The sequence below is a fragment of the Vitis riparia genome, chromosome 13 (genome assembly GCF_004353265.1).
Source record: "Vitis riparia cultivar Riparia Gloire de Montpellier isolate 1030 chromosome 13, EGFV_Vit.rip_1.0, whole genome shotgun sequence".
Classification (NCBI taxonomy): domain Eukaryota; kingdom Viridiplantae; phylum Streptophyta; class Magnoliopsida; order Vitales; family Vitaceae; genus Vitis; species Vitis riparia.
The window spans coordinates 20,990,529-21,017,285 of record NC_048443.1 but is presented as its reverse complement, the minus strand read 5'-3'; the positions used below and the strand labels follow the sequence as shown (position 1 = coordinate 21,017,285).

Genomic DNA, 26,757 nt, shown 5'->3' with positions numbered 1-26,757 from the left:
ACATAGTTCGCCTTGGAGCAACAAGATTTGCAACCAATTATATTGCCCTTGACAGTCTTTTGAAAAAGAATGTGGACTTGAAGAAAGTGTTTATCACTGATGAATAGGCACAACACAAGTTAAGTCGCACATAAATCGGCAAAGAGGTTGAAAAACTTATGTTTGACCATGCGCACTGGGAGAGAGTGGGAAAACTAGTGTCAATCTATGAGGCGCTATACATAGTTCTTCGCATTGTTGATTTTAAAAGTTGTTCCTACAATGCCATTTGTGTACAAATTGATTCGAGTTATGAAAGAGAACCTCATTCGACTTAATGCTAAAGAATGGGTGTTAGAAATAATTACAGATCATTGGGATAGGACTCTTAAACATCCTTTTCATGCAGCAGGTAACTAAGTATTATCCATCTTCGAAAGTTATTGGTATTTAATATGTTTCTTTCATAACATTCTAATTCTACATATCTATTTTACTATTGTAGCATTCTTTCTTAATCCAAGGTTTCAATATAAATGTACTGATCCTGATATACTTCAAGTTGTTCATGAAGTCTTTGCGAAATTAGATCCTGGAACAAAAGGTCTTAGTCAATTTAGAAATTAGGTAAATTATTAAAGTTATAATATAACTTTAAATTTTGAATTTCATTTACTCAATTTTTGACTTTCAATTATTTAATATATGTCTTATACTATTCTGAGATGCAAAAAGAGAATTCGGTGATCGAGCAACGATTGCTTCAAGGTCAAAAATGGTTCCTAGTGAGTTTTATTTGTGAATTAATAATACATTTCATTAGCATATTATTGTAGCTTTCCAATATAAGTATTGATATCATTTATTTGGTTGTAGCTTAATCGTGGTTCATGTATGGAAACCACACTCCTACATTAAGAAGGTTAGCCCTCAAGGTTTTATTGCAAACTACGTCATCTTCAACTTGTGAGAGATATTGAAGCACGTTTGCCTTAATTCATACAAAGCAAAGAAATCAGCTTGCTTACCCGAGGTTCCAACTATTAGTTTTTTGTTATTATAACGTGAAACTAAAGACCCGTGATATGAAGACAAAAAATGACAAAGTTACGATGAAAGATTACCTCAATTTACTTGACATTTTAGCTGAGGTTGGTGAAGAAGAAGATAACCAATTGTTTCAATGGGTTAGACCTTTTCATTTAAATGATAAAGATGGAAATCCCGACCTACGAATTGTCGCACATGCCCGAGAAGCAGGTGTTGATGTTGAACAAGTGTTATCCGAAGAAGTTCATACTAATAGTTCCATCCAAGACATGAGAGATTCATTTCTACAAGGAACTTCTCAGTCAATAGTCACTTTTCGGCCTTCTTTTGACTCCACGAGCATTGAACATAGTAGCAGAACTAGTGTTGCTGGTACTTTCGCTTCCGGTTATGATGGTTCAAGAGGAGAGGGGACCAATGATGGTAGTGACCTTGGAAATGATGGAGGGGATGTTAGACAACAACAACAAAGTGGACAACCATTGGCATTTACTTGTGAAGATGATTTCACACATTGTACTCAAGATGAAGACCACGACTTTAGAAAAGCTAGTCCAAGTGTTGGAGCCATTGGAAAACCATATAGAGGAAGACAATGAAGGATAACGTCATTCAATGAGGACTCGTTGTTGGCCAATTTTGAGTCAATGAGTATAGAGACTCAATTCAGTGACTCATCAAATGAAGCCAACATTTATGCCCTTTATGCAATGATTTATGGTTAACCTCTTCCAAATCTTTCAAAATTCCACTAATGAAGAGTGTGAAAGGTATAACTATCCTTTTTCCACACAAATATCATACCACCTTCCATATCAGATGCAACAACAAGGATTTCAAAAAAGCACATGGGAAATCCTATCCATGGACAGGTTGTGGGTAGGACTCAACCTGTCTATTAACTATGAGTTGTAGGGAATCCATTCATATTAAAGTATAATTAAATATTAAAGTTATATGTTATCTTCATTGTGCTATTGATAAGAATGAACACAATTGCACTTTCCATTTGAACCAGCAAAAATATATAGGGACACTTTGTAATTACCCATGAGGTAACTAAAGTTTAAAAAAAAAGGTTTGAAATCAATCTCCTTGTGTATAATTATAAATTATTTTCTAAGGAGGATTTTGAATCGATTGTTGAAATATTCACTAGGTTTATGAATATTATCAATGGACTTCAAGCCTTAGAAATTGAAGTATCTACCAAAGAAATAGGGGGCAAAGGTAATGACAAATCAAGATTTCACACGATCAACATCTTATGGAGCCTTCTTGGGCGAATATTTTTCTATGGAAAAATAGAGCATTTTGTCGAAGGAGCAATACCATCCCCCTTGATAAAAGAGGAAATTGGTTATTGCTCCTTTACATTCAAAAACTCGTACGGCCGTCGTTCACCGGGGTTTCGGTTGCCGGCTCAAAAGGCAATCTTTTGCATTTGGCTAGGGAAGAAATTAGAAAAATGAAACCTAAGTATAAATACTTAAAATGGTAAATAACATTTATATAAAAAAAAATATGTTACTTTTCAAATAAAAAATGGTTAAATTCACAATTTGAGATTATTTCATTTCTTTTAACCAAATATTTCAATCCAAAACCAATAACTAAGGGTCTCCAAAAAGCCCGTGGCCCGCTTTAGGCCCGGCCAGGCCCGACGGGCTAAAGCCCGGCCCAAGCCCGTCGGGCCCAAGCCCCTTTTTGGGCGGGCCGGGCCGCGGGCCTAATTTTAGGCCCGGCCCGTAGGCCCTTAGGCCTGCCCTTTAAAAAAAAACTACAAAAATAAAAAGTATTAAAAAAAATATTCATTTCAAATTTTATTCATTGAATGTATAATTACATTTGAAAATGTGGGAAAAGTTTACATCACTACAAAATAAATACATCCCAACTAGGTTGGCACCTATTTATTTGTCAATCATTTGTATTTTTCAACCACAAAAAATAAAAATAAAAATATAATATACATTTAGTCATTATTTTCTGGCGGTGATGGCGAACTATCATGCATCCATGAAGATCTTAATAATTTTAAAGATTCCATATCGGCAAGCATCTCTGTTTCTCGAATGGAATCGTACATCCTTTTATCTGCTATTTCCCAATCTTTCACACATATCCCTGCTTCAATAACATCTGGCGCTAAGTTGCATCGTTTTTTACTAACTACTCTTCCACCTGCACTAAAAGCAGCTTCTGATGCAACTGTACTCACAGGAACTATTAGTACATCACGAGCAATTATAGAAAGCACAGGATATTTGTGTTGATGTGATTTCCACCATATTAAAATATCAAAATCTTCTTGATCTTCAAATGAAATTGTATCAATATTAATATATTTATCTAAATCAGATGTATTATTTGGAGAACTATTTGTTGTCTTTTTTCGACTTTTCAACATTTCTAGAGCTCCTTTATAAAAAGATGAGGAGTTTGTAGATGTAGGTGGTAATTTAATAGTATTAATATCATTACCATATTTTTCTTTATAATAGTTATATAAATTATATAATAATGAATTTATTTCATTTTTAATTTCTTCAATTTTTATTTGGTCATTAAAATAAATAATTGTTAACCATTCATCCAAAGCTTCAAATTTCAATCTAGGGTCCACAATTAAAGCAATATAAAAAATTAAAGGTATTTCTCCCCAATATTTTCTAAATTTTTCTATCATTGCAAATATTGTATCATTAAATATTTCAAAACTTAAATATTTTTGAAGTACAATAAAAATATTAGTTATTTGCGTAATAACTCGATTTGAAGTTGGATAATATACACCACAAAAAATGTTTGTTGAAGTATCAAAAATTTCAAAAAGATCTCTTAAAAGATCCGCAATATGCCAATCATAATCATTTAATGCATAAATATCTGCTTCACAATCATTGTTAATTAATTGTATTTCATATAATTCGACTACTTTTCTATATTTTGTAATATTTTGTAAAAGTTTATATGTGGAATTCCATCTAATGGCCATATCCAAATTTATATTTTTTCTTTTCATATTTAACATTTTGCAACAATCAAAAAATAATTCATGTTTTGCTTGAGAACTATTAATACTATATGCAATGCCTCTAATTTTTTCCAATGTACTATCAACATTTTTTAATCCATCCTTTACAATTAAATTTAAAATATGTGCACAACAATGCACATGAAATATTTTAGCATGATCTTCTTTTACTTGCCAATATAGTTTTAGTCTATGTATTGCTGCATCATTATTAGCAGCATTATCTAATGTTATTGTCAATATTTTATCACGAATGTCTAAATCTATAGTTTCATCATTTATTAAAGATGCTATATTTTTACCACTATGTGGAGCATTTATTAATTTAAATGAAATTATTCTTTTATTTAATTTCCATTCATTATCAATGTAGTGAGCAGTTATCCATAAAAAACCAGTGTGAGTTAAAGATGTCCAAATATCAGATGTTAAACAAATATTTCCTTCAAAATTTGCAAAAAAAAAAATTTTAAATTTCTTTTTGTGTATAAAATTTTTTCATAATATATCTTTTAACTGTATTTTCATACCAACCTTTAAATTGAGGATTAATACCTCGTTGAATTGTTCCTGCAAAATCATGAGTTTCCATCATGTTGAAAGGTTGTTCTGCTCTTATTATATAATCAATCATTTCTTCACGACAGTTAGATTCATCATAAGAAAATGTTTTTAAATTTCCACTTTCATTTTTACCTAATTGCATATAATTTCTAATATCTACATTATTTTTAGTTTTACAATTTTCATGATGTCTTTTTAAATAACTTGTGCCTGCATTTGAGCCACCAGTAAGAAATTTATTACAAATTTTACATTTTGCTTTTATTTCTTTTTTATTATTTTCTAAAATTATTTCTATTCTATCAAAAAAATTCCATATATTTGAAGTAAATTTTTGTTTGATGATATTTCATCACATGGACTAGATGAAGAAGCACTTGTCATATTATAATTATTGATAAAATATTATGCCAAAAATAATAAAGTAATAAATATAAAAAAAAATGTAACAAAAAAATAAAGTAGTAGGGGTGAAGTATGTTACTCAATTAGAGAACCGATGTAGAAATTCCTAACAAATTTGAACTCTTGGAGCCACCAATGCTTGTTTTGCACCACCAACAATATTGTATAATTTGAGGGAAAAATAAAAGAATTTGAAATATTGTAGAATGTGAGAGAAATAGAGAGAGAAATAGAGAGAATTTGATGAAAAAATGAAAAGGAAGAAAATGTATTTATAGGAAGGTTTTAAAAAAAAAATCAAAATAATTGGCCATGTGACCGTTGGAGGCTTAGCTCCAATGGTCACATGGGCTGAAGCTAGGCTCCAACGGTCACATGACCGTTGGAGCCTTTAATTTTTTTTAAAAAAATAATATACTTTATTTTTATATATATATAACTAACTCAATTAATAAACATAAAAAGAATGTAGTTTAGTTGGTTAGAGCCTTAAGGTTTAGGCATGAGGGGAGGGGTTCGAATCCCCCCTCTCCCTTCCCTTGGTTTCATTTTGGCTAAAATAAAAAAGCCCGCCGGCTCGGCCCGCCCGCCAATGGGCCCATAGGCCCAGCCCGAGCTGGGCCGCGAGCCTCTTATTTACGGCCCGGCCCGCCCGTTGGAGACCCCTACCAATAACTCTTTTTCACATTTTTGATTTTGAAAAATGTTCCTCCAAAAACATGGGCAATTCAAAATACACCTCACTATTTCCTGTTTCTCATAAACAAGCTCAATTCAAATCACACCTCACCATCCCCTTTTTCTTTCAAGCAACCGCTAAGTTTTCACATGGACAGATGGACTGATAGCCACAGCAACAAAAACATTGCCAAAATTCATTAACACTAATACTTAAGTTGAATGACTTAAGTTACTACTTAATCACTTAATCTTAAATTAAGTTATATTTAAATTATTAATTTAAAACTTATTATTTATTATTGCTTTTAAGTATTAAGATTGATAAAATTAATTTACAATTTATTATAAATCATTAAATTGATATATTTATTCTTATAAATTATAATTATGATAAAAGAAATCCAGTAATAATAAAAATCATGAAATAATAAAAAAAAATGCTGAAAATAATTAGGAGAAATGGAGATAAAAAGATAAAATAAAAATATAAATCAATTATTTTTATTTTAAATTATTTTAAATTTTAAATGGTATCATTAAGTTATTTTAAAAATATATTTAATTATTTTAAGTGATTAAGTGAGTTAATCGTACACCCCCTTGAACCAAAAACACAAAAAAGGGAGTGGAACTGGGTGGGTGCCTCCCCTGATAACTTGACGAACCGTAGGGGAGTGAGCAGCTCGCCATTTGCATTCAGTTGAGTCAAAGGACACATGCTTTTCCTCCTACTACAACAACCCAAAACTCTTCATTTCTCTCTCTGGACATTTTCTCTCTCTAAAATGGCGCTCTCTCGGCTCCGCCACCCTATAGTCTCTCGCGCCCCTTCCCTCTTCAGAGCTCGCATCCTCTCCTCCACCGCCTCCAGATCTCTCCCTCAGTACTCTCCCTCTCTTTCTATTTGTTTTCTGTTTTATTTTATTTGGTTGCATTTTTTGTTTCCTTGTAATCTAATGGACTGATTCATTTTAGTTTCTTGATTCATGTTGAAAATTTTATTTGGTGGTTAACAGGTTTTTGTGATACCATGTAGAATATTGTAGTTTTGGGTGTTTATTTCGTTGTGTTTTTTCTTCTTCTTTTTTTTTTCTTTTTTCTTTTTCTTTTTTTTTTTTAATTCGGTGTGCAATTTTTCTTTTCTTTTCTTTTCTTTCCTTTTCTTTTCTTTTTTTGGATGGATTTGGGGATCGTAGAATTGTGAATTGGTTTTGGTGTGTGAAGTAGATGGACCGTGGGATTGGAATTAGGATGGGATTTGTTGCGACTAAATGCAGAGCAATAATTGGGGTGTTCGGGATTGTTGGATTTGTGTCAAAATCGCTTGATATATTCTAAAGTTTGAAAATTTGACGTTGAAAGACAGCTTGAGAAATGATGTTGCAACTACCTCCCGAAGTTGTGATGTGATCATGTGGATCATCTGACATATTATATTGGTTGTGCAATTCTCTGAACACAAGGATAGTGGGTGTTGGTAATTCCACTATTTTTTGTGCTTAGAGACAGGTTATAACTTAGTTATGTGTGGCTTCTGAGAAATGTAGGAAAGAAGAGAGTTCGAATGTTGGGTCTTTTCTTATTTAGGAACAAAAAAAAGAACAAAAGCTTCCGATCGATTGATCCTAATGCAAAATTTTGTTTTATTTTTCTTTCCTTAGTTTTCTCAGCAATCAAATGGAAGGTTAGATAAAAACTTGAGGTAATACTGTTTTCTGCTTAATGCAAGTAATCATTGCCACTTGGGTTGTACTAATGGTTTATGATGCAGTTAAGGACTTTAAGTTATGAATTTGTTGCTGCATGGATTAAGGTATAAAAGGATTTCTAGATTAGTGTTAAGAATTGTTCAATTAGACATAAGTCATATATGCTTATGTATGGATGCATGTGTCATGCACATGTGCTCAAGGTTGGATATGTTTAATGTATTATGAAAAACCCTTGTGGTAGGCTACCTTGATACTTGGATGGATTGGAATGACCCCCCAGCTTCAACAACTTCACAAATTTACCATTGGAGTTATTTTCTTTTTCCATTGGTCCTTGGCTTTTGACTTTTTTCTTTTCTTTTCTTTTCTTTTCTTTCAGTTGATTCATTTGCTCTGCCACTTTTCTACAGAGGAGAGTGGTTGGTGTTACAATTACAGTATGCATGGAAGATAATGATTGAAAATTTACGAGAAGATAAACGTCATGGTGCATATCATTTTTTCATATACTACTAAAAATATGAAATAAGGGAAATAATAATGTCAAAAAACTAAATTATGCGCTTTTACTTTAAGTTTTGCATCTTTTTTCAATGAGAATTTGAAAAGTTAAAATATGTATTTAGTCATAGTATTATTTAATCCATATGGAAGGCTGAAGCCTTTATGTAGCTTGTGGCTAATAGGAGGGAGAATGCCAATAATTTGCTTCAACAAAGCCTTCAGTCATGAGTGATTGATGTCTTATGTATTCAGACAATGGGGAGATGGTAGATCTCCTTTTCCTTAATTGTTCAACAAGAAGGAAGCTTAGACTCTTCACATTTTCCATGGAATGGATACCCCATAAAACAACAATTAGTCTGATGGTAATGACTTTTAATAGGTTTGGAGGCAACCATAAGAGTAGGATACTTATGCGCATATCTACACACGTTTTTTTAGGTGATCTAGTTGGAGAGGAATGCCAAGACTTTTTAGGATAAATGGAGACCTATTGAATCAATTTGGGATGTGGTGTTTTGCTTCTCTCCTGTTTGGTTGTTAGTTTCCCCAAAATTTTTGCACATCTTTGTTAAGTGACTCATCCTAGAGTAGAAAGTTGCTTGTTGTTTGAGGAGTAGGCCTACAATAGTGTTTTTTGACCAGATTTTTTCCTTTGGTGGGTCAATTCAAACTCAACTTTAATAGTAGTTTTGTATGTTATCTAGAATAATTAAGCATTTTCTGAGTTTTCCAAGATCATAAGAAAGGGGTGGTTAGAGATTTTTCCATTCTTGTTGGAGGGTTTGGTGATAGAGGCCCAGGTACTACCCTTGTGGGAATGCTTGATCCAAGTCAATACTTTAGGCTTCAGTAATTTCTTAGTGGAGGATGATTCATTGACAATTATATCTTGGATATCCTAAAGAAATAGGCCCTTGGATGTAGGGTTCTTTACTAACTAGGACTTTAGATTTGTCTTTGGAGTCAAGGTGTTTCTTCAATGCGTTTCTTGCTTAGTCAACCATTTGCTAGGTTCTTTGCATTAGCATGGTGCAATTAGCATGGAGGAGTTTTTTATGGTGAATCACATGCCTCCATTATTTGTTATTTATTTGTGTCTTTGTTTTTCTTTTATCATGAATGACAATGAGTGAATAATAGAAATTTATTTATTGTATATTTTGGGGACCTAAGCTATTTCTTAAATTGCCAATAGATACAAAATATAAGGTACAAAGTTTAATGAAAGGTCTGTGTACCTCAACTAAATGCAAATTCAAAGCCCAAAATGTATCTTCAAGTGTTTATGGGATTGCCCTAGTTCTTCTCCTCAACTTTGGATACAATTAGGCATCTCCTACATCTTCAACCTTTTTTAGGTGGAGTTTGGTGAATAAGTGAAAAGAAAATTGAAATAAAAATTTGGCAATTGAATTTTGCTTGGATTGACATGCTTTGGTAGACTACTAGTGAAAGTCCTAACTAACAGGCTTAAAAAAGTGGTAGGTAAAGTGGTCTCAGCTTTCCAACCATTTGGAGAGGGAAAATAGATTTTGGATGCGATCCTCATTGCTAATGAAGCCATTGGCCCTAGGATGAAAAGTGTCGAGAAGGGAGTCCTTAGCTGGATATTGAGAAGGCTTTTAATCATGTCACCTAGAACTTCGTAATAGTAGTTTTGGATAAAAAAATGGGATTTGTTCTTGAGTGGACAAGTTGGATCAAGTGGTGCATCTCTGTGGCTTGTTTCTTCAATTTGGTACATGGAACCCTTTGACTACTTTCAAAGTTCTAGAAGATTGAGGTAGAGAGAACTTCTACCGCCATATCTCTTTATCCTAGCTATAGGCTCTCTTGTCTATCCTATATAGGGCAAAGGAAGGGGGTTTTATCTTAGGCTTCTCAGTTAGTGGAAGTGGAGAGGGAATGGAACTGTCCCATTCGCTTTTCATTGATGATACTCCTATCTTTTGTGATACCTCAAAAGAGAAAATAAAACACTAGAGTTGGACTTTCATGTGGTTTGAGGCAATCTTAATCCTTAAGATCAATATGGAGACAAGTGAATTAAGCCCTTGGGGAGGTTGCCTATGTGGAAGAGCTTGCTAGAGTCTTTGGTTGCAGTGTAGGGTATCTTGACCTTCCATTAGGAACTCATTTCAAATTAACTCGGATTTGGGCTGTGATGGAGGAGAGATTTCAAGAATGACTTGTTATGTGGAAAAGATGTACTCATTAAAGGGAGGAAAAATGACCCTATTTAAGAGTGTCCTTTCTAGTTTGTCAATTTACTTCATGTCCTTGTTCCTTATTTTGAGAAAGGTGAGTTTAAGGTTGGAAAGAATCCAAAGAGACTTCCTTTGGGGGAAAGGGGCTCTTGAGAGCAAGCCGCACTTGGTGAGTTGGTCTTTAATTTGCTAGGACAAGAGAAGTGAGGGGAATACTACCCATCCTTAACAAGCCTCTGCTTAGCAAGTCGTTGTGGAGAATTTCTTGTGAGAGCGGCTCCCTTTGGAAGCGGGTAATTTGGGGAGGTACTGGGAGGGGTGAGAGTGTGGAAGGCTATCAAAAGCGGATGGGAAGACTTTAAAAGTAGAATGGTCTTTAGGGTATGAAATGGTCAAAGGGTTAAGCTCTGAACGGATAGATGTTGTGAGAATGAGCCCTTAGAGGAGTCCTTTCCCACATTCTTTTTTCCACCCTCCCTAATCTACTCCCATGTCTTGACTACCCATGCATCTTTAATGGATGCTATTGAGAATAATGTGGGAACCCTAAGTTCACGAGACAGATTCATGATTGGGAACTAGACGAGGTGGAGGCCTTTTTTAGGAAATTATAGGCATAATCAATTTGCAATGGTTTAAAAGGTAAGATGATTTGGCATAACACAAATTATGGCAATTTCTCTGTTAAGTCTCTTTATCCCTCCTTTTTCATTGATAGTTTAGATGTGTTCCCTTCACGATTTTAGAATCCTTGGGTCCCTATGAGGGTGGGTTTTTCATGTGAGAAGCTACATGGGGGAGGATTTTGGCTATGGATCAACTTAAAAGAAGGGGATGGAGAATACCAAACAGATGCTATTTGTGCAAAGGAGGCAAAGAAACAATTGCTCATATCCTCCTTCACTGTTCAAAAGCAGTCATGTTGAGGCATCTTGTTTAGGCTCTTTTTGGGATAGAATGGGTGATGCACTTTAGTATGAGAGAGGTCCTCTTTAGTTGGTATAGATCTTTTGTCATGAAGAAGAAAGAAAGTTTGGAGAGCTGCTCCCTTTGTGTGTTTTGGGCTATTTGGAAAGAAAGAAAGAAATAAGAGAGCTTTAGAAAACATTGAAAAGGGGGACTAAACAATCAAATAAGCTTTCATGCATATTTTTTAGGAGTGAGTTAGAATCTACATAAGTGATAGTTCTTTGACCATGTTAGACTTCATTGATTGGCTGAGCTCTAGTTGAGGTGAGGAAGTTGTTTTTTATGTATCCCTTAGCTTTGTTTGGCTTTCTGGGGCCTTTGTATACAGTATGTATACCTTGTGCACCCCTTATATTAGGCATATTCTATCTTTGCCTATCAAAAGGAAAAAAAAAAAAGACATGCTCTGGTAAAATGCTGGATAGGTAGTATAGGAAAAAGAAAGAGTTAGAATTGGGTTGGAGAATAAATGGAAGTAAAATAAGAAGAAAAGTAGGAAATAATGTAAGAGGAAAAATAGGCAGCAATCAATGAATCTTCAAATCTGCTTTATTATTCACCAAGAGTGACCTTTATATTTTATTTTTTTTATAAGTAAGCACATATATTAACAAAAGGCAAAAAAGCCGCAAAGCATACAGGGAGTATACAAGAGGACTATGGCCTCCCAACCAAAAAGAACAAAACACCCCAACCCCTAATTGGAGGCCTTTTTTAGGAAATTATAGGCATAATCAATTTGCAATGGTTTAAAAGGTAAGATGATTTGGCATAACACAAATTATGGCAATTTCTCTGTTAAGTCTCTTTATCCCTCCTTTTTCATTGATAGTTTAGATGTGTTCCCTTCACGATTTTAGAATCCTTGGGTCCCTATGAGGGTGGGTTTTTCATGTGAGAAGCTACATGGGGGAGGATTTTGGCTATGGATCAACTTAAAAGAAGGGGATGGAGAATACCAAACAGATGCTATTTGTGCAAAGGAGGCAAAGAAACAATTGCTCATATCCTCCTTCACTGTTCAAAAGCAGTCATGTTGAGGCATCTTGTTTAGGCTCTTTTTGGGATAGAATGGGTGATGCACTTTAGTATGAGAGAGGTCCTCTTTAGTTGGTATAGATCTTTTGTCATGAAGAAGAAAGAAAGTTTGGAGAGCTGCTCCCTTTGTGTGTTTTGGGCTATTTGGAAAGAAAGAAAGAAATAAGAGAGCTTTAGAAAACATTGAAAAGGGGGACTAAACAATCAAATAAGCTTTCATGCATATTTTTTAGGAGTGAGTTAGAATCTACATAAGTGATAGTTCTTTGACCATGTTAGACTTCATTGATTGGCTGAGCTCTAGTTGAGGTGAGGAAGTTGTTTTTTATGTATCCCTTAGCTTTGTTTGGCTTTCTGGGGCCTTTGTATACAGTATGTATACCTTGTGCACCCCTTATATTAGGCATATTCTATCTTTGCCTATCAAAAGGAAAAAAAAAAAAAGACATGCTCTGGTAAAATGCTGGATAGGTAGTATAGGAAAAAGAAAGAGTTAGAATTGGGTTGGAGAATAAATGGAAGTAAAATAAGAAGAAAAGTAGGAAATAATGTAAGAGGAAAAATAGGCAGCAATCAATGAATCTTCAAATCTGCTTTATTATTCACCAAGAGTGACCTTTATATTTTATTTTTTTTTATAAGTAAGCACATATATTAACAAAAGGCAAAAAAGCCGCAAAGCATACAGGGAGTATACAAGAGGACTATGGCCTCCCAACCAAAAAGAACAAAACACCCCAACCCCTAATTGGAGGCTAACCACTCTAAGAAGCCTTTATATACACAGTCTACAACACATCTAGCAAAAACAAACAGCTAAAATTTTAAATTGATACTAACAACATGGTAAATTTGAAACATGATAAACTAAAAAAAATAAATCCTCATAATTGTTAAATGAAAACATAAGTATAAAATCCTAATTAAAAGATACATCCCTTATACCTATGCCTGTGATAAGTTTGAAAAGGTGTAATTGGCATGTATGCTCTGCATCACCCCTCCTTTAGTTTTTGTGCAGCTACTCCACCAATTATGCGATCCCTTTTTCCTTCTCAAAAACTGACCATAAGAAGTCATTTTGAATTCTCTCACATCATGACAAGCTTAATAGGAATCTCGAAAATGGTGAAGGCAATGTGTGGGGATTTAAGCAATAGGTGATGAAAGAGGAGACTGTCCCTCTTAAAGATAGAAAAGTCTTCTTTCATCTATCAAGTCTCCTCAAAATTTGTTCTATAATTGGGTCTCAGAAGTAAGGTGCCTTGGGGTTCCCTTCTAAGTAAGGTTAACCACTAAACCTACACTCAATGGAGGAGGTGAGCCTCCAAATATGCTTGTGTTATGACACCAGAAGGATGCTTTCTCAAGAATCTTCCAAGTAATGCTAGCATCTCATTTTGATAAAGATGGATGTGAATATGCATGTATAATTGGTGTGAAAGTGTACCTAATTGTAAACCTAAGGTAATCACCCAAGTGGAGGATGAATTGATTGAAAGATACTTTTTCAAATTTTATCAAAATTACAAGCCTATATGCAATAATAATGATATAAAGCAATAATCAATGATGTGAGCAAACAAATAATAAAGAGATTAGGGAAGAAGAAACAAACTTTGATGTACGTGATTTGACAGCACCTTAGGTTGCTCCATTATGCAAGTATCCTTCAAACCAAGGGCTACAATATACAATTGGTTTCTAGGTACCAACAAGTCTTCACAATTTCTTTCAAATGATCTTCCCTCACTAAGAACCACTCTCTTAGGGGAAAAATAATCCTTTGATCAAAAGGAGTATAAAGAGCTAGCTAGGCAAGTGAGAATATAGTGTGGACATTAGCTAGACTTAATTGTGCAATCAATGGGGTTGCAAGTTAGGAATAATTGTATTAAGGATGTATTGGAAGCTCAAATTCAATCTATAGAATGTTTTGCAAGTGGTAGGTTGTTTCTAAATGAAGTTTGGGGGCTTTAAATATGAGATTTTTGGAAAAATTGGTTTTTAGATGTAGTCTTCCCCTCTACTAGTTGACTATGCAGTCAATCACTTGACTACCCATTAGCATTTAACGCATATCAGGTGACCTTGCACAACCTATTAACCAATTACTGAGCCAGTTGCACGACCTATTGATTAGTTGCTTAGTCTGTAGACACTTCTAACCTGCTACAAAACAAGGGTTCTACCCAAATGGAACCAGATGACAAGCTGGTCAACTGCCTGAGCTAGAGAACCATAGTTTTGTGCACTTTTGCAAGCTTCTGAGTTGATTTAAACTGCGGCTAAGTCATTCAAATTTGAAAAACCCTTCTTAACTTTTGAGAATACACTGGAAAAGTTTAGTCCTGAATGAGTGTAGCTCATTTTAAGAAAATATTTTTCCATTTTCGCACTTTTGAGCTTTATTTTGAAAACCTTAGAATGATCGATTTGTTTAAGCCCAGAAGTTTGATTTCAATAGGTTAAATTTTTATGGAGTGTGGTTCTCACGCAATTGCACCTTGATCTAACTTTAGATAAGATCCTAAGTACTAGAGTTCTTGAGGACTTCTCTTGATTGAATTTTGGACGTTCCATGCATGTCTTCTTCTTGAAGCTCCCAATTTATATTAGAAATTTATAACCTGGTCAAAAAACTTCAAGAAAAGATTAGGTGTTAATCCTTTGTTTTGTTATCATCAAAATCAGTCTTGAGAAATTCAATTTGGACTTGTGTTTCTTTTAAGTATCTTAAGATGAGATCATTAGCATCTTATGGCTTATGTTTCCTCTTTCCATATTTCTTTGGTTGTAGAAATGATGCTTTCACATTGCCCAATATCATTTTTAATGACACTGATTCTGACCTATTAACTTATGTGAAGACATCATTGCTTATAATGCTTATTGAATTCAATCCCATTCCCATTTATGTAAGGATTACTGTAGTATCCTTGCTTACTTTTTACTCGCTGGTGCAGCACTTCCACTGTGCAAAAGTCTTCTGTGGATGGTGATGGCACTCTGTTAAGGTTTGCATCTATTGCCCTTCCATCTGTGGTCCCTTGTGAACCATGTTTTGATTTCTTATGTGGTTGCATTACTCCTATATTTCCAGCTTGTTTGAATTAGTTTTTTTATTTAGTGCCTGTTGTAAACTTCTTGTTCTCTAATTTCAGGACTAAAGAGAAGGTGTTTCTTTCTATTAGTTAGAAATGTTTTGGCTTTTTATTACCTTATTTTGGTTACTACAATGGTGAAAATGTGATTGGAGTTAATGCTGATGTTAAAACTAAACTGAGCCTGGTTATGGAGCATCAACTAACCTCAAGATTGAACCAATACATTCAACCCTAACCTAACCTGTTGTTGAATGTTTTGGATGCTTGTGGTGGGGTTTCATTAAACCAGGTCAAGCAGTTCTTATTCTGATTTTACCTTGATATGTACATGATGTATGAATTCACAAAAAACATGTATATATTTATAATTTATGGATATAAGATGACCTTAAACCAGTTATTTGACCTAAAACAAAACACATCAGAAAACCAAATCTGAAAATCAAATCAAGGTCAAGCTAGGTAGTTGATCTAATTGAGCACCGGCATGAAGCCAGAAAACTGATCTAAATCCAATCAGGGTCTGCGCATCAGGTTGGGTTCATATTATTCAGTTATTATTTGGACCAACCCAGCTTGCAGCCCAAGTTACTTTAATTTCAAATTTTCTTTTCCTATGTAATTCACTGATGATGAAGCTTATCAGGCCTGCATCTTTACTGATGGTCCCCAGAGTTCAAGATGGTTCTTCTAAGCTCAAGGTCAGTTTTTGAAATATATTAGTAAATACCTCTTCATATCAAAGCTGTGTTTTGACTTTGATTGTCATTTTGCAGTTGCAAATCGGTGTCCGTAATTTCTCATCTGCAGGTATAGATCTTAGCTAATCGGAGTTTATGCATCATGTCTTTGTATCTCTTAGATTCTTACAGTTTTGGTCGTAAGAAGCCCTGTAGTGATCTCTTGTGTGGGTTATGCATTCAGTAGCTGTCTACTAAGCTGCAGGCTTGATGAACACAACCATACAACCTTCTATAAGAAAACAAGAGATTAACTTTCCAATTTTATTTGTATTTACCAGTACCCTACCTGACACTCTTCAGGGATCATTATCAGGTCAATTAATCATAACATATTAGGACCCTTGCCTGTTTCTAATAGACTGGCAGGGTAAAAGAATGTCAATAACTGAAATAGTTTTATGAATTGCTAGTTATGTTATATGTAAGTTGTTCCTTCCTTTTATGTATTAATAAGAGTGCACATTGGGCAAGGATCAACATAACCCAAATCCTACTCATGATAGGGCTTAGGTTCTAGGCAGTCACCAACCCAGAAGAAACTATAGAAGTTTAATTTCATTGTATACCTTCCTGTTGTGGTTGTGGTGGTGGTTCCTTGATTAGATAAAATGTACCCTCTTTAAAATCCTTAAGCTATATTTGTGCCATGCCAATTACTCATAAAGAGTACTTTGGCTAGCATGCCATTATATCAGCTGTCCCTCTTCCGTATGCCTAGGACAGTGGCAAGAAGACTAGAAAAGTTGCAAAGAGATTTCTTGTGGGGAGGGGGAAGTACGGAAAGAAAAGCCCACCTAGTCAATTGGGAGAGGGTGTGTGTGGGTAAGGAGAAGGGGGGGCTTGGTTTGAGGAAGTTAGTCCCTTTGAACAAAGCTCTACTTGGAAAATGGGTGTGGAGATTTGCTCGTGCCAAGGAGGAGATGTGGAAACGTGTTCTTGTGGCAAAATATGGGCAAGAGGAATTTGGGTGGAGGACTAAAAAGGCAAATGGGGCATTTGGTGTTGGGGTTTGGAAGGAGATTCTGAAAGAAGGCGATTGGTGTTGGGATAATATGACTTTTAAGGTAGGAAAAGGCACCAAAATCAGGTTTTGGAAGGACCCTTGGTGTGGGGATGTGGAGCTGGCTCGGAGGTTCCCTCAACTCTTCAATGTGGCTGCCCAAAGGAGTGCCACAGTGGGGGATATATGGGACCAGAATTATGGCCAAGGAGGTTGGTACCTAAGGTTTATTAGAGGCTTCAATGATTGGGAGCTGAACATGGTAGACGAATTGCTTCAAATCTTAAGGAGTCAAAGAATTACCTTGGAGGAGGACTTGGCCTTATGGAAGGGAGGAAAAAATGGGAAGTTTGGCGTTAAGGAAGCGTATGGGTTGATGATCAGCCATAGTGTCCCTTTGTTTCCCAAAAAGGGCATTTGGGTGGAGAACGTTCCTTCCAAGCTAGCGTTCTTTGCATGGGAAGCTACTTGGGGGAGGGTTCTTACCCTTGATAGGCTTCAAAAGAGAGGATGGCAGTTTCCTAATCGTTGTTATTTATGTGGTAGTGATGAGGAAAACGTTAATCATCTTCTAATTCATTGTACAGTGGCTAGTGTGTTGTGGGGGATTGTTCTTAGTTTGTTTGGAGCCTAGTGGGTCTTTCCAGAAACTGTAAAGGAGGCGGTTCTCAGCTGGAAGGGTTCTTTTGTGGGTAAAAAGAGGGAGAAAATTTGGAGATCCATACCGTTATTTATTTTTTGGACGGTTTGGAAGGAGAGGAATAGATTAGCATTCAGGGGGGGGGAGTTAGCTATACAGAAAGTTAAGAATTCTTTTGTTTGTAATGTGTGGGGGTGGGCAAAATTGTATAATGGTGCGGAGCCTCGCTCCCTTATAGGTTTCTTGGAGTGGATAGCCTCCAGTTAAGGGTCAGTGGGTTTTTTGTTCCTTTTGTTTTTTTGTTGTGAGGCCTTCGTCGCCTCGTATACTCCCTGTATGCTATGCGGTGTTTTGCCTTTTGCTAATATATGTGTTTACTTATCGAAAAAAAAAAATATATTTGTGCCATGCCAATTAAGAGACTGTTTCGGTTTGGGAAGAAATGTCCTTGGTGGTTTTTTCTAGAGAGTAATTATTAAAAATTTTATGTTAAAACTAGGAGAAAATAAAAGTTATTATAGCAAGTTATTGTAGCAGTTCTTTTCAGCCCACTGGAATGGGTTAGTATCACCACTACTGTAACAGTGAATGATTAGGGTTTCTTTTTAGTCTTTTTGAGTTCCTTTCTAAGGTTTAACTCGGTTAGGATTGGTTGTTATTTGTTTTTCTGGTCTATAGAAAGGGCTGCAGTCATCTGATTGAATTAATACTTACCGAAATGAGAATTTACAGTTCCTAAGGACTTGTTTTGAAGGCAAGAGATCCTGGATCTCTCTCTCTCTCTCTCACTAAATTCTTTTTTTTTTCCTCCTTTTTTTTCTGGTTTTCTTTTAATTTCCTTGCTATTTTATACATTATTGTTGTGTTTCTATGTGCTTTTCATGTTTTGAGTTTCAACTAGAGTTAGTGATAAATGCATTTTTCATGTATACTTTGTGATGCATGTCAGGGTATCCGTGTTCTGGCTCTTATCATTGAACTTTTGTGTTACTGCAGAGCTTCCTTCGCATATGGTCCTTGGAATGCCAGCTTTATCACCTACAATGGTAAGATATATGGGGAAGGAATTAATTTTGAAACATTTGTTGTTTTTTTTGTGGTTGGATTTTCTCTTTTTTGCACAAAAGCTAGGTTGCATTCTTGTGTGCTCTCTTGTGCAGACTCAAGGTAACATTGCAAAATGGAGGAAGAAAGAAGGAGATAAGGTCAGTTATATTCAAAAAGTTGATATGATGTGAGAGTTTAAAGCTTCTTAAGTTCCAATTTGATATAATTATAAATAATGACAGTATGAAATTTTCACTTGATGAGACCATTTGTTGATTTCATCTATGAATTTGGTGATTTAATCTAACAGATTGAGCCGGGTGATGTTCTATGTGAAATAGAGACAGACAAAGCTACCCTTGAGTTTGAAAGTCTTGAAGAGGGGTAATTCTGTTTTCTTTTCCTAAAAACAAGCTGATTTTATATATTTTGTGTAGTAATAGAATGTAATATTGAGATTAGCTATTATAGTGATATATTGTCTTCTACTCTTCATTCCCACAAATCTTTTGATTGGCATAAAAAAGAATGTTTCCATAGGCATTCTCTTTCTCTCTATATTTTATTTTCAGCACGTGGAAATTAAAATGTTATGAACTTCATTTTTTTTGTTACATTTAGAATGTGATTTCTGTTTCTATCTTTTTGTTTTCACATGTCAGCACATGTAGTTTCATGGCTTTCACATTGAATATGATATTCAGTTTTCTAAACAAAATCTGTATTTCATCACCTGCATCATGGCTGGATAGTGCATATAAATAATTGAGTGAAAATTTAAACATGTCCTTCAATCCTTTGGCCCTGGTGTTTTGCAAACATTTTATGCAGGTTTCTGGCTAAGATACTAGTAGCTGAAGGTTCAAAGGATGTGCCTGTGGGACAACCTATTGCAATAACGGTAAATTGAGATAATCCTCAAACGTTTATTGATTTTTTGTACTTAAATAGAATACCATGTGCATCCAGCCAGACAAAGAAGGAATACAATAAGCATTTACTTTTGTTTCGGGTTTTCTAAGAACAAAAACTATTCTATGTTGTTCAGAGAATTCAGCATCTTGTTTAAGTATGCCCTTTTAGTGAAGTTCTTTGCCTTTTTTTCCCATTTCCGTTATTAGTATATTAGGCTTTGTAAGTAATTTCTGTTAGAGTAATAGCTTGTCAATATATAGCTTTTGAACATTGACTTCAGTTGTGTCATAAGCATAACTGTTGATATGTTATACAGTTTTTTTATGCTTGCTCGGTCTTTGCTATCAAGTATTAATCATTCTGAGTATCTATTGTTGTGAAAAATATATTCAACCATTCACAAGGTGGAGGATGAAGAGGATATCCAAAAAGTCCCTGCTAGTGTTGCTGGAGGATCAGGGGTTGAAGAGAAAAAATCAAAACATGAAAATGCTGGAAATGAAGACAAGCAACAGGAAACGAATTCTACAATTAACACAGCAGAACTTCCTCCTCATATTGTTCTTGGAATGCCAGCATTGTCCCCAACTATGGTAAGAAAGTTTGAATATGGATTGTAATACTTCTGGCTGACCTTGTCATGCTAAATTTAGAAGCTTAAAGTTTTATTTATTTGTGTATTCATTTTCAGAACCAGGGTAACATTGCTAAGTGGAGGAAAAAGGAAGGAGATAAGGTTTGTTATGCTTAATTAAAGGTTATTGAATTTCAAGTAATATTTTTTTTCCTGTTTGGAAAATACTTGTTTATCTATTCAGCCTTTCCTGTTCTCTTGATCATTTACTTGATCTAACAGATAGGAGTGGGTGATGTGATATGTGAGATAGAGACAGACAAAGCCACCCTTGAATTTGAAAGTCTTGAAGAGGGGTAATGTTCTATGACAATGCCTTATAATACTCTATTGCTTTACACATAAAAAAAAAAATTAAATAAATAAAAAATTCTTTGAAAATGCCATAGAACTGCTTTTCCTCTATATAATATGTCTTGAACTTCAATTATGGAACTAATCATAAAATCTTGATGCAAGTTTGTTTAGGAACTTAAAAAAATTTTAATCGTTATTTTGGAACATAAGTGAATAGAATTTTAACCAATGATGCATTTTTAAGCCCTTCTTGAGGTACTTGTCTTTATTTTGTGTTGGAATGTTGGCTGCAGGTACTTGGCTAAGATAGTAGCACCTGAAGGTTCTAAGGATGTGGCTGTGGGACAACCCATTGCAATAACAGTGAGTTGGAATAATGCTAGTCACTTGTTTGTGTATGACTTATTTTCACCTTAGCTGCAACTTATTGCCAATCAATTTTACAGTAAGCACTAGGTACTTGTTATCAGTTCTTCCAACACGATTTTGATTAATGCAAATCTTATGCATCATACTAGTCCGTAATTTCTAGTGCAGCTATAGCCACTCGAGGCATATGGAGCACTAATATCTGCTTTTTTGCAAGGTTGAGGATCCAGATGACATTGAAATTGTAAAGACCAGTGTTAGTAGTGGTTCAGATATCAAGAAGGAAAAGCCACAACAGCAAGAATCTAGAAATGAAGTTAGAGCAGAGAAATCCAGTTTTACTAGGATTAGTCCGTCTGCAAAGTTGCTAATTACAGAATTTGGATTGGATGCATCAACACTGAAGGCATCAGGTCCTCGAGGTACTCTGCTGAAAGGGGATGTTTTAGCTGCAATAAAGGCAGGAATAGGATCTTCAAGTTCTTCCTCAAAGGATAAGATGCCTCCACCTCCAGTTCACTCTCAAGCTTCTCCCTCAGCATCACCAGAAAGGTCTCATTTACAGCAATCAGAATCATTTGAAGATATGCCCAATAGCCAAATACGCAAGGTAAGTTTCATTTAACTTGGAAACAGCATTTGGCCAATATTTGCAATGTGCATGACTTCTGTCCATATTTGTTTTGTGGATTCTTAAATAGGTTATGACATCACTGACATGTTAATAGGATTTTAAGCCTTTTTAGATTATGCCCCTCATATCTACCTATTCAAATTAAGTCAAATAAGGCATTTGAGGAAGAATAGTAATTGCACCAGTAACAGTTATTTATATTATAGCCTCTGCAAGGACAGGAAGGCTTTGAGGATGTGAGGGTGAATCTGGTGCTCTGCATTGACAAAAGTTATGACCCTGGATTTATAATAGAATTATGGGAGGTTTTATGTGTCCATTTCAAGTAACTGGGACAGCATTTTCTCCACGTGGGTGGAAGATCTAGATTAGATCCCTTTTTGTCTATTATATAAAATATTTGTCATGCCTCTCTTTTATAAATAAGGGCTTTAATATAGAGCTCCTTTTTACTGAAGTTGCATTTAAATTGAGCCATCAGATGTTGTTTTGCAGGTGATAGCAACAAGGTTGTTGGAATCAAAACAAAATACTCCACATTTATATTTATCCTCAGGTTTAAGAATACTATACACTTTTCTATATTTGTTACTATTAACTAAGCTATAGTCTGAAAGATTTGATTGTTTCTACAGATGTTATACTGGATCCCCTTCTTTCCTTTAGAAAGGAGCTTAAAGGTATAAAATATAATCTTTTATCTTGTTACTTTGGTTTCTTATGCATTCTTGTAATTTGAAGGATTATTCATCCTTCTGTCTTTTCTCAATTACAGAGAAGCATGATGTTAAAGTCTCAGTGAATGATATTGTTATCAAAGCTGTAGCAATGGCACTTAAAAATGTACCAGAAGCAAATGGTAATACATTTCTCAAGTATTTATGCACTGTTCCAATGGAGCTGTCTTGAATAGATAATTCAGAGGCATGAAATTGCATGTTTGTGGTTGGAGTTGATTATAATTAGAGATGAATTTGTTTTTATTTGTTTTTCCTAGTTCACATGTCTCTTTCAATTAGTTGATGTTTGATGCTGCATTAAGACATATTTTCATATTAAACACAAAAATGGATATTAGTTGAACTTGTTTACTGTTGTGGGTTTGTTGCACATACTCTGTTCTGCCAGAACCTACATAGACCTAAGTTTTGTTTAACTGTTGAGCATTGTGAGAACCCTAGGTTTTCTAACCAGCAAAGAATAGAGGTTGTCGAAACTTGCATGAATTTTTTTTTTTCCACTAATTCCCAATCTTCAACTGAAGAAATCAGGAAGACATACATCGTGTTTTAACTACTAATACTAGTTCTAATGCTATTGCACATGTTATTTCTAATTTGCTAGCTTGTTTGCTTGGTATTAACATCTTTTGTAACAACTTCTGACTTCCTAAGACCTTATTGAACTTTTCTAATCATTTAGTGAATAAATTTATCCTATATTTTCTACATAGAAATAAATTTGATTTTATATATAAGAATTGATGTTAAACCCAGAAAGGGTTTTTGTAAACCAATAATTGAGATGATGTTCGTGATCGGTGCTGATGGTAACCACCAAATATTGATGTTTAACAGCAGAAGTCTAAAAGTCATCAATCAAGATTACATTGGTGGTTGCTGCTGATGATAACCACCAGGTATTGATGTTCAACAGAAAAAGTTTTTGAAATACATCAATATAGATTACATCAATAGTTGTTCTATTGATTGGCTTGTTTTTTCTACAAGCCCTCTTCTGAACAATGTTTGAATTCTTTCAATCTGAAGTACTTTGATTTGTCAACTTTTTCCTGCACTCAAGTTCTGTGATGGGCTTCATATGCATATTATTTGTGTTTCATATTGTGTTGAAGTGATGAAATGAAGGAAAGTGGTATTACTAACTGCTATATTGGAATACTTTATATTCTTACTGCCAACTGATTTTTGGAGTGTATGGATACTTACATCAATCCTTCTACAACATTTCATTTTGATTTTTTACTCCAACTAAGTTCTGATATCTATATATCTGATGCCAAATTTTGTTGTGGCAATACATTGCAGCTTACTGGAATGCCGAGAAAGGAGAAGTCATTTTATCTGATTCTGTTGACATATCAATTGCAGTTGCTACAGAGAAGGTATTCTGCCACTAGCTTGTTCCTTAGCCTTCATTTGGATCTCAGGAAACAATAGGGAAAGGGAAAAAAAAAAGGGAGAAATCTCAAATTCTCTTGTTTCCTAATATTATCTGAGTTACAGGGCTTGATGACTCCAATTGTGAGGAATGCTGATCAGAAGACCATATCATCAATCTCTATAGAGGTATTTCATAAGTTGATTAATATTTAGTTCAGTGTTCTGAATCTCCTCCTATTCTATGGCCTGTGAAGATTTTGAACTTACACTTTCACATTCTCTTTTTTTAGCTTGAAAAATAATGAATAAATCCTGGAAATTTGCTTGCAGTAGAAACCTGAATCTACAATTTTTATTCCTTGAAGAGTGTTATTTTTTTAAAATATATTCATTCATTAAATGGTAAATACAAAGAAGGATGAACAATGCTTCCAAGATGTACAATTGTTGATAAAAAGTAAACATGTATGCTGCTCCATAAAAACTAAAACCATCTACACGGGCAGAAGGCTGAAAAATCAATATACACACACTGTCAAAGCTTAATACATGCAGGGGGAAAGTCTCAACAAAGGAAACCGAGTGCTTTGCTGCTTGCTTGGCTAACTGTTCTGCAACTTGATTTACTGAACAAGGCACCTGAGAGAAGGAGCAAATCCCACGTAACTAGCAACATCCAGAATTTTGTGGATTCAGTTGCCAAACCTCTATGAGACTATCTCCCTATTAGATGCCCAAGATATTACAATAATAGAATCTCCCTCTACTATTAGATTAGATAGGCACAAAAGTTTTACCCTGCGGCAAGCCCTCCAATAATACTAGGAGTTCTGAAGTTACTCTTTTTAGACTAAACAACAGTACATTCATCAAAATCGTATCTATGTTAGAACATATGCAGTAGTGGTCAGCAGTATTAATCTCAAATCCTTACTTTTTGTGCATTCATTAATGCTATGAGTTTTGTTGAACTGAGTGAGAATGAAATCTGCAACAACCTAAATGAAAGTCCATCAATCTAGCTCCAATATCCTTTCAATTACTTATCAATTCTCAATTAATTCTTTGGGGAATAATTTCTCTTGTTTCATGGATTTCTAGTTAATTAATTTTTGTACCTCAGGTCAAAGAATTAGCTGAAAAGGCACGAGCAGGGAAGCTTAAGCCCAATGAATTTCAAGGAGGAACTTTCAGGTGAATGTGTCTTATAATTCCAGTATGATACTATTACTCGTGTCTTTTGTTAAAAGCAGCCATCATAATTTTTTTTTTTTTAATCTTATACAGCATTTCAAACCTGGGAATGTTTCCTGTTGATCACTTCTGTGCAATTATAAACCCTCCACAGGTACTTTCTCTCTCTTTTCCTAATTAAGGACTCGAACGAGACTAAGATTACACTAAGTTGTCATTATTGAGCTTTTGTATCTCTCTTGTTTAATGCTGTTATCTTGCAGTCTGGTATTCTTGCTGTTGGTAGAGGCAACAAGGTTGTTGAACCAGTGGTTGGAAGCGATGGTTAGATATTGTTGCTTATATCCTATTCTACCATACACTTGATGCATTTTTAGTTAGGTGTATGATTTGGATTTACTTTCTTCTCAGGACTTGAGAAGCCTGCAGTTGTCACAAAAATGAACTTAACATTATCCGCTGATCATCGTGTTTTTGATGGCAAAGTTGGAGGTATGTAATGGTGTAAAATTTGTTTATTTTCTAAATGAGGAGGTTTCCTAGCTATGCTGGATACAAATCCTGCATAACCATTTGCTATTCAAATCATGCTTCATGCTCTATAATTTAGTAGGATATTTATGCATGATCAGTGTGCCATTAATGTTGTACAAAATACAAACAATCATGGAGGGGTCTGACTCCTCCCAGGTTCAATCTTCCTTGGTTTTCGAAGGTCATGAGTGTAACCAACTCCAAAATCCCAAATCGTGCATGGGGGTCATGACTGAAAGGCAAAAGAGATGGGCACTAAAATGCCCATCTTTGATGAGAAAGACAGATGTTGTCTCCCTGCATTAATTCTGTGTCAAAAGAGAGAGAATGAGGGTTCCTTTTTTCTGTTTCCTTTAGTACATGCACCTGCATCTACAGAGTCATCGGTTCTCCAAGTTTCTGCTATTTAAGCAGCCCGGAGTCTTGGACTATAGCATTGAAGGATGTGAATAACAGAAGTTTTAACCTTACTCATACTTTTTTGGTTCCTTTCATTTTGATGTTAATCCTGTGTTATTTCACAGGTGCATTCCTTTCGTCTTTGCGCTCAAACTTCAGTGATATTCGAAGACTTCTGTTGTAAACATGAGCACTTAAATGTTGTTATTAAAGACTTGTTCTGTAATAACACGAGGAAAGCCCTCGGAATTAATAGATGGAGTTTCCTAGAGAGCAACCATAGCAGGTGATTGTCTTCCAAATTGTATTTGGAAATTTTCCTAGCATCCAGCAATTTTGTTCCTGGGATACATGGCTTTAACATATTGCATTTCTAGTACCATCTCAAGTTATTGATTCATTGGATTCAACTTGTTTGAAGAGAGTCAAATTGTCTGTTTAGGTATGAGATTTTGTATGGTGTACTTAGGCTTATGTGTTCCAAAGTTGTGCTGCTGTTGTCCTTTATCATACTAATAATGTAAAAGGAAAGCTTTGGGTAAATACCCATTAATTTACTAATAAATTGCTTCCTGGCTTAATGTTATTACAGTTTTAATTTGCTCCTTACCCTCTGCTTCTAATTAGCTGGTACTAAGAAAAATGTCAGGGAAAATTATCTTCTCATGTTTTGTTTTATTATTAAAAAATAATTAAAAGTAATTAAAATGAATATATTTTTAAATTATTTAATTTTTATATAAAATTAAAATAAATTTAAAGTGATATATAAAAATAATTTATTAATTTTAAATATATTTTTTTTAAATTTTTAATTTTTTTTATTTTATATTTTGAATTTTCTTTCAGATTTTCTACAAATCAAATATAAATTTTAAGATTATAATAAAAGGGTGTAGCTATCATGAAGAGACTAGGATGTCTCGACAACGGGTGTGAAATGTTCAACAATTTGCAGCTCGTGCTGGAAGG

At 34.7% G+C, this 26,757-nt stretch overlaps 1 protein-coding gene across 1 annotated transcript; it reads left to right on the top strand.

Annotated features, from left to right (window-relative positions):
• The first annotated feature begins 6,396 nt into the window (after nucleotides 1-6,396).
• On the top strand, nucleotides 6,397-26,371 carry LOC117928878 (dihydrolipoyllysine-residue acetyltransferase component 1 of pyruvate dehydrogenase complex, mitochondrial). The gene is made up of 23 exons (XM_034848960.1): nucleotides 6,397-6,599; nucleotides 15,116-15,166; nucleotides 15,903-15,957; nucleotides 16,033-16,066; nucleotides 18,636-18,685; nucleotides 18,800-18,844; nucleotides 18,997-19,070; nucleotides 19,518-19,587; nucleotides 20,006-20,194; nucleotides 20,293-20,337; nucleotides 20,458-20,531; nucleotides 20,826-20,895; nucleotides 21,119-21,511; nucleotides 22,031-22,091; nucleotides 22,171-22,215; nucleotides 22,311-22,394; nucleotides 23,584-23,660; nucleotides 23,782-23,844; nucleotides 24,782-24,852; nucleotides 24,946-25,006; nucleotides 25,116-25,176; nucleotides 25,264-25,344; nucleotides 25,911-26,371. Exons 1-23 carry the CDS (start codon nucleotides 6,433-6,435, stop codon nucleotides 25,967-25,969), a joined length of 1,980 nt encoding a protein of 659 aa, XP_034704851.1. The 5' UTR covers nucleotides 6,397-6,432; the 3' UTR covers nucleotides 25,970-26,371.
• Nucleotides 26,372-26,757: the final 386 nt, after the last annotated feature.

Excerpts from the sequence above, each read along its gene's own strand:
- LOC117928878 (XM_034848960.1), top strand. The coding sequence starts at position 6,433 with ATGCTTTTCCTCCTACTACAACAACCCAAAACTCTTCATTTCTCTCTC. Across the intron at positions 20,338-20,457 it reads GGAAAAAGGAAGGAGATAAG|ATAGGAGTGGGTGATGTGAT; the intron begins GTTTGTTATGCT and ends TTGATCTAACAG. Across the intron at positions 24,853-24,945 it reads TTTCAAGGAGGAACTTTCAG|CATTTCAAACCTGGGAATGT; the intron begins GTGAATGTGTCT and ends AATCTTATACAG.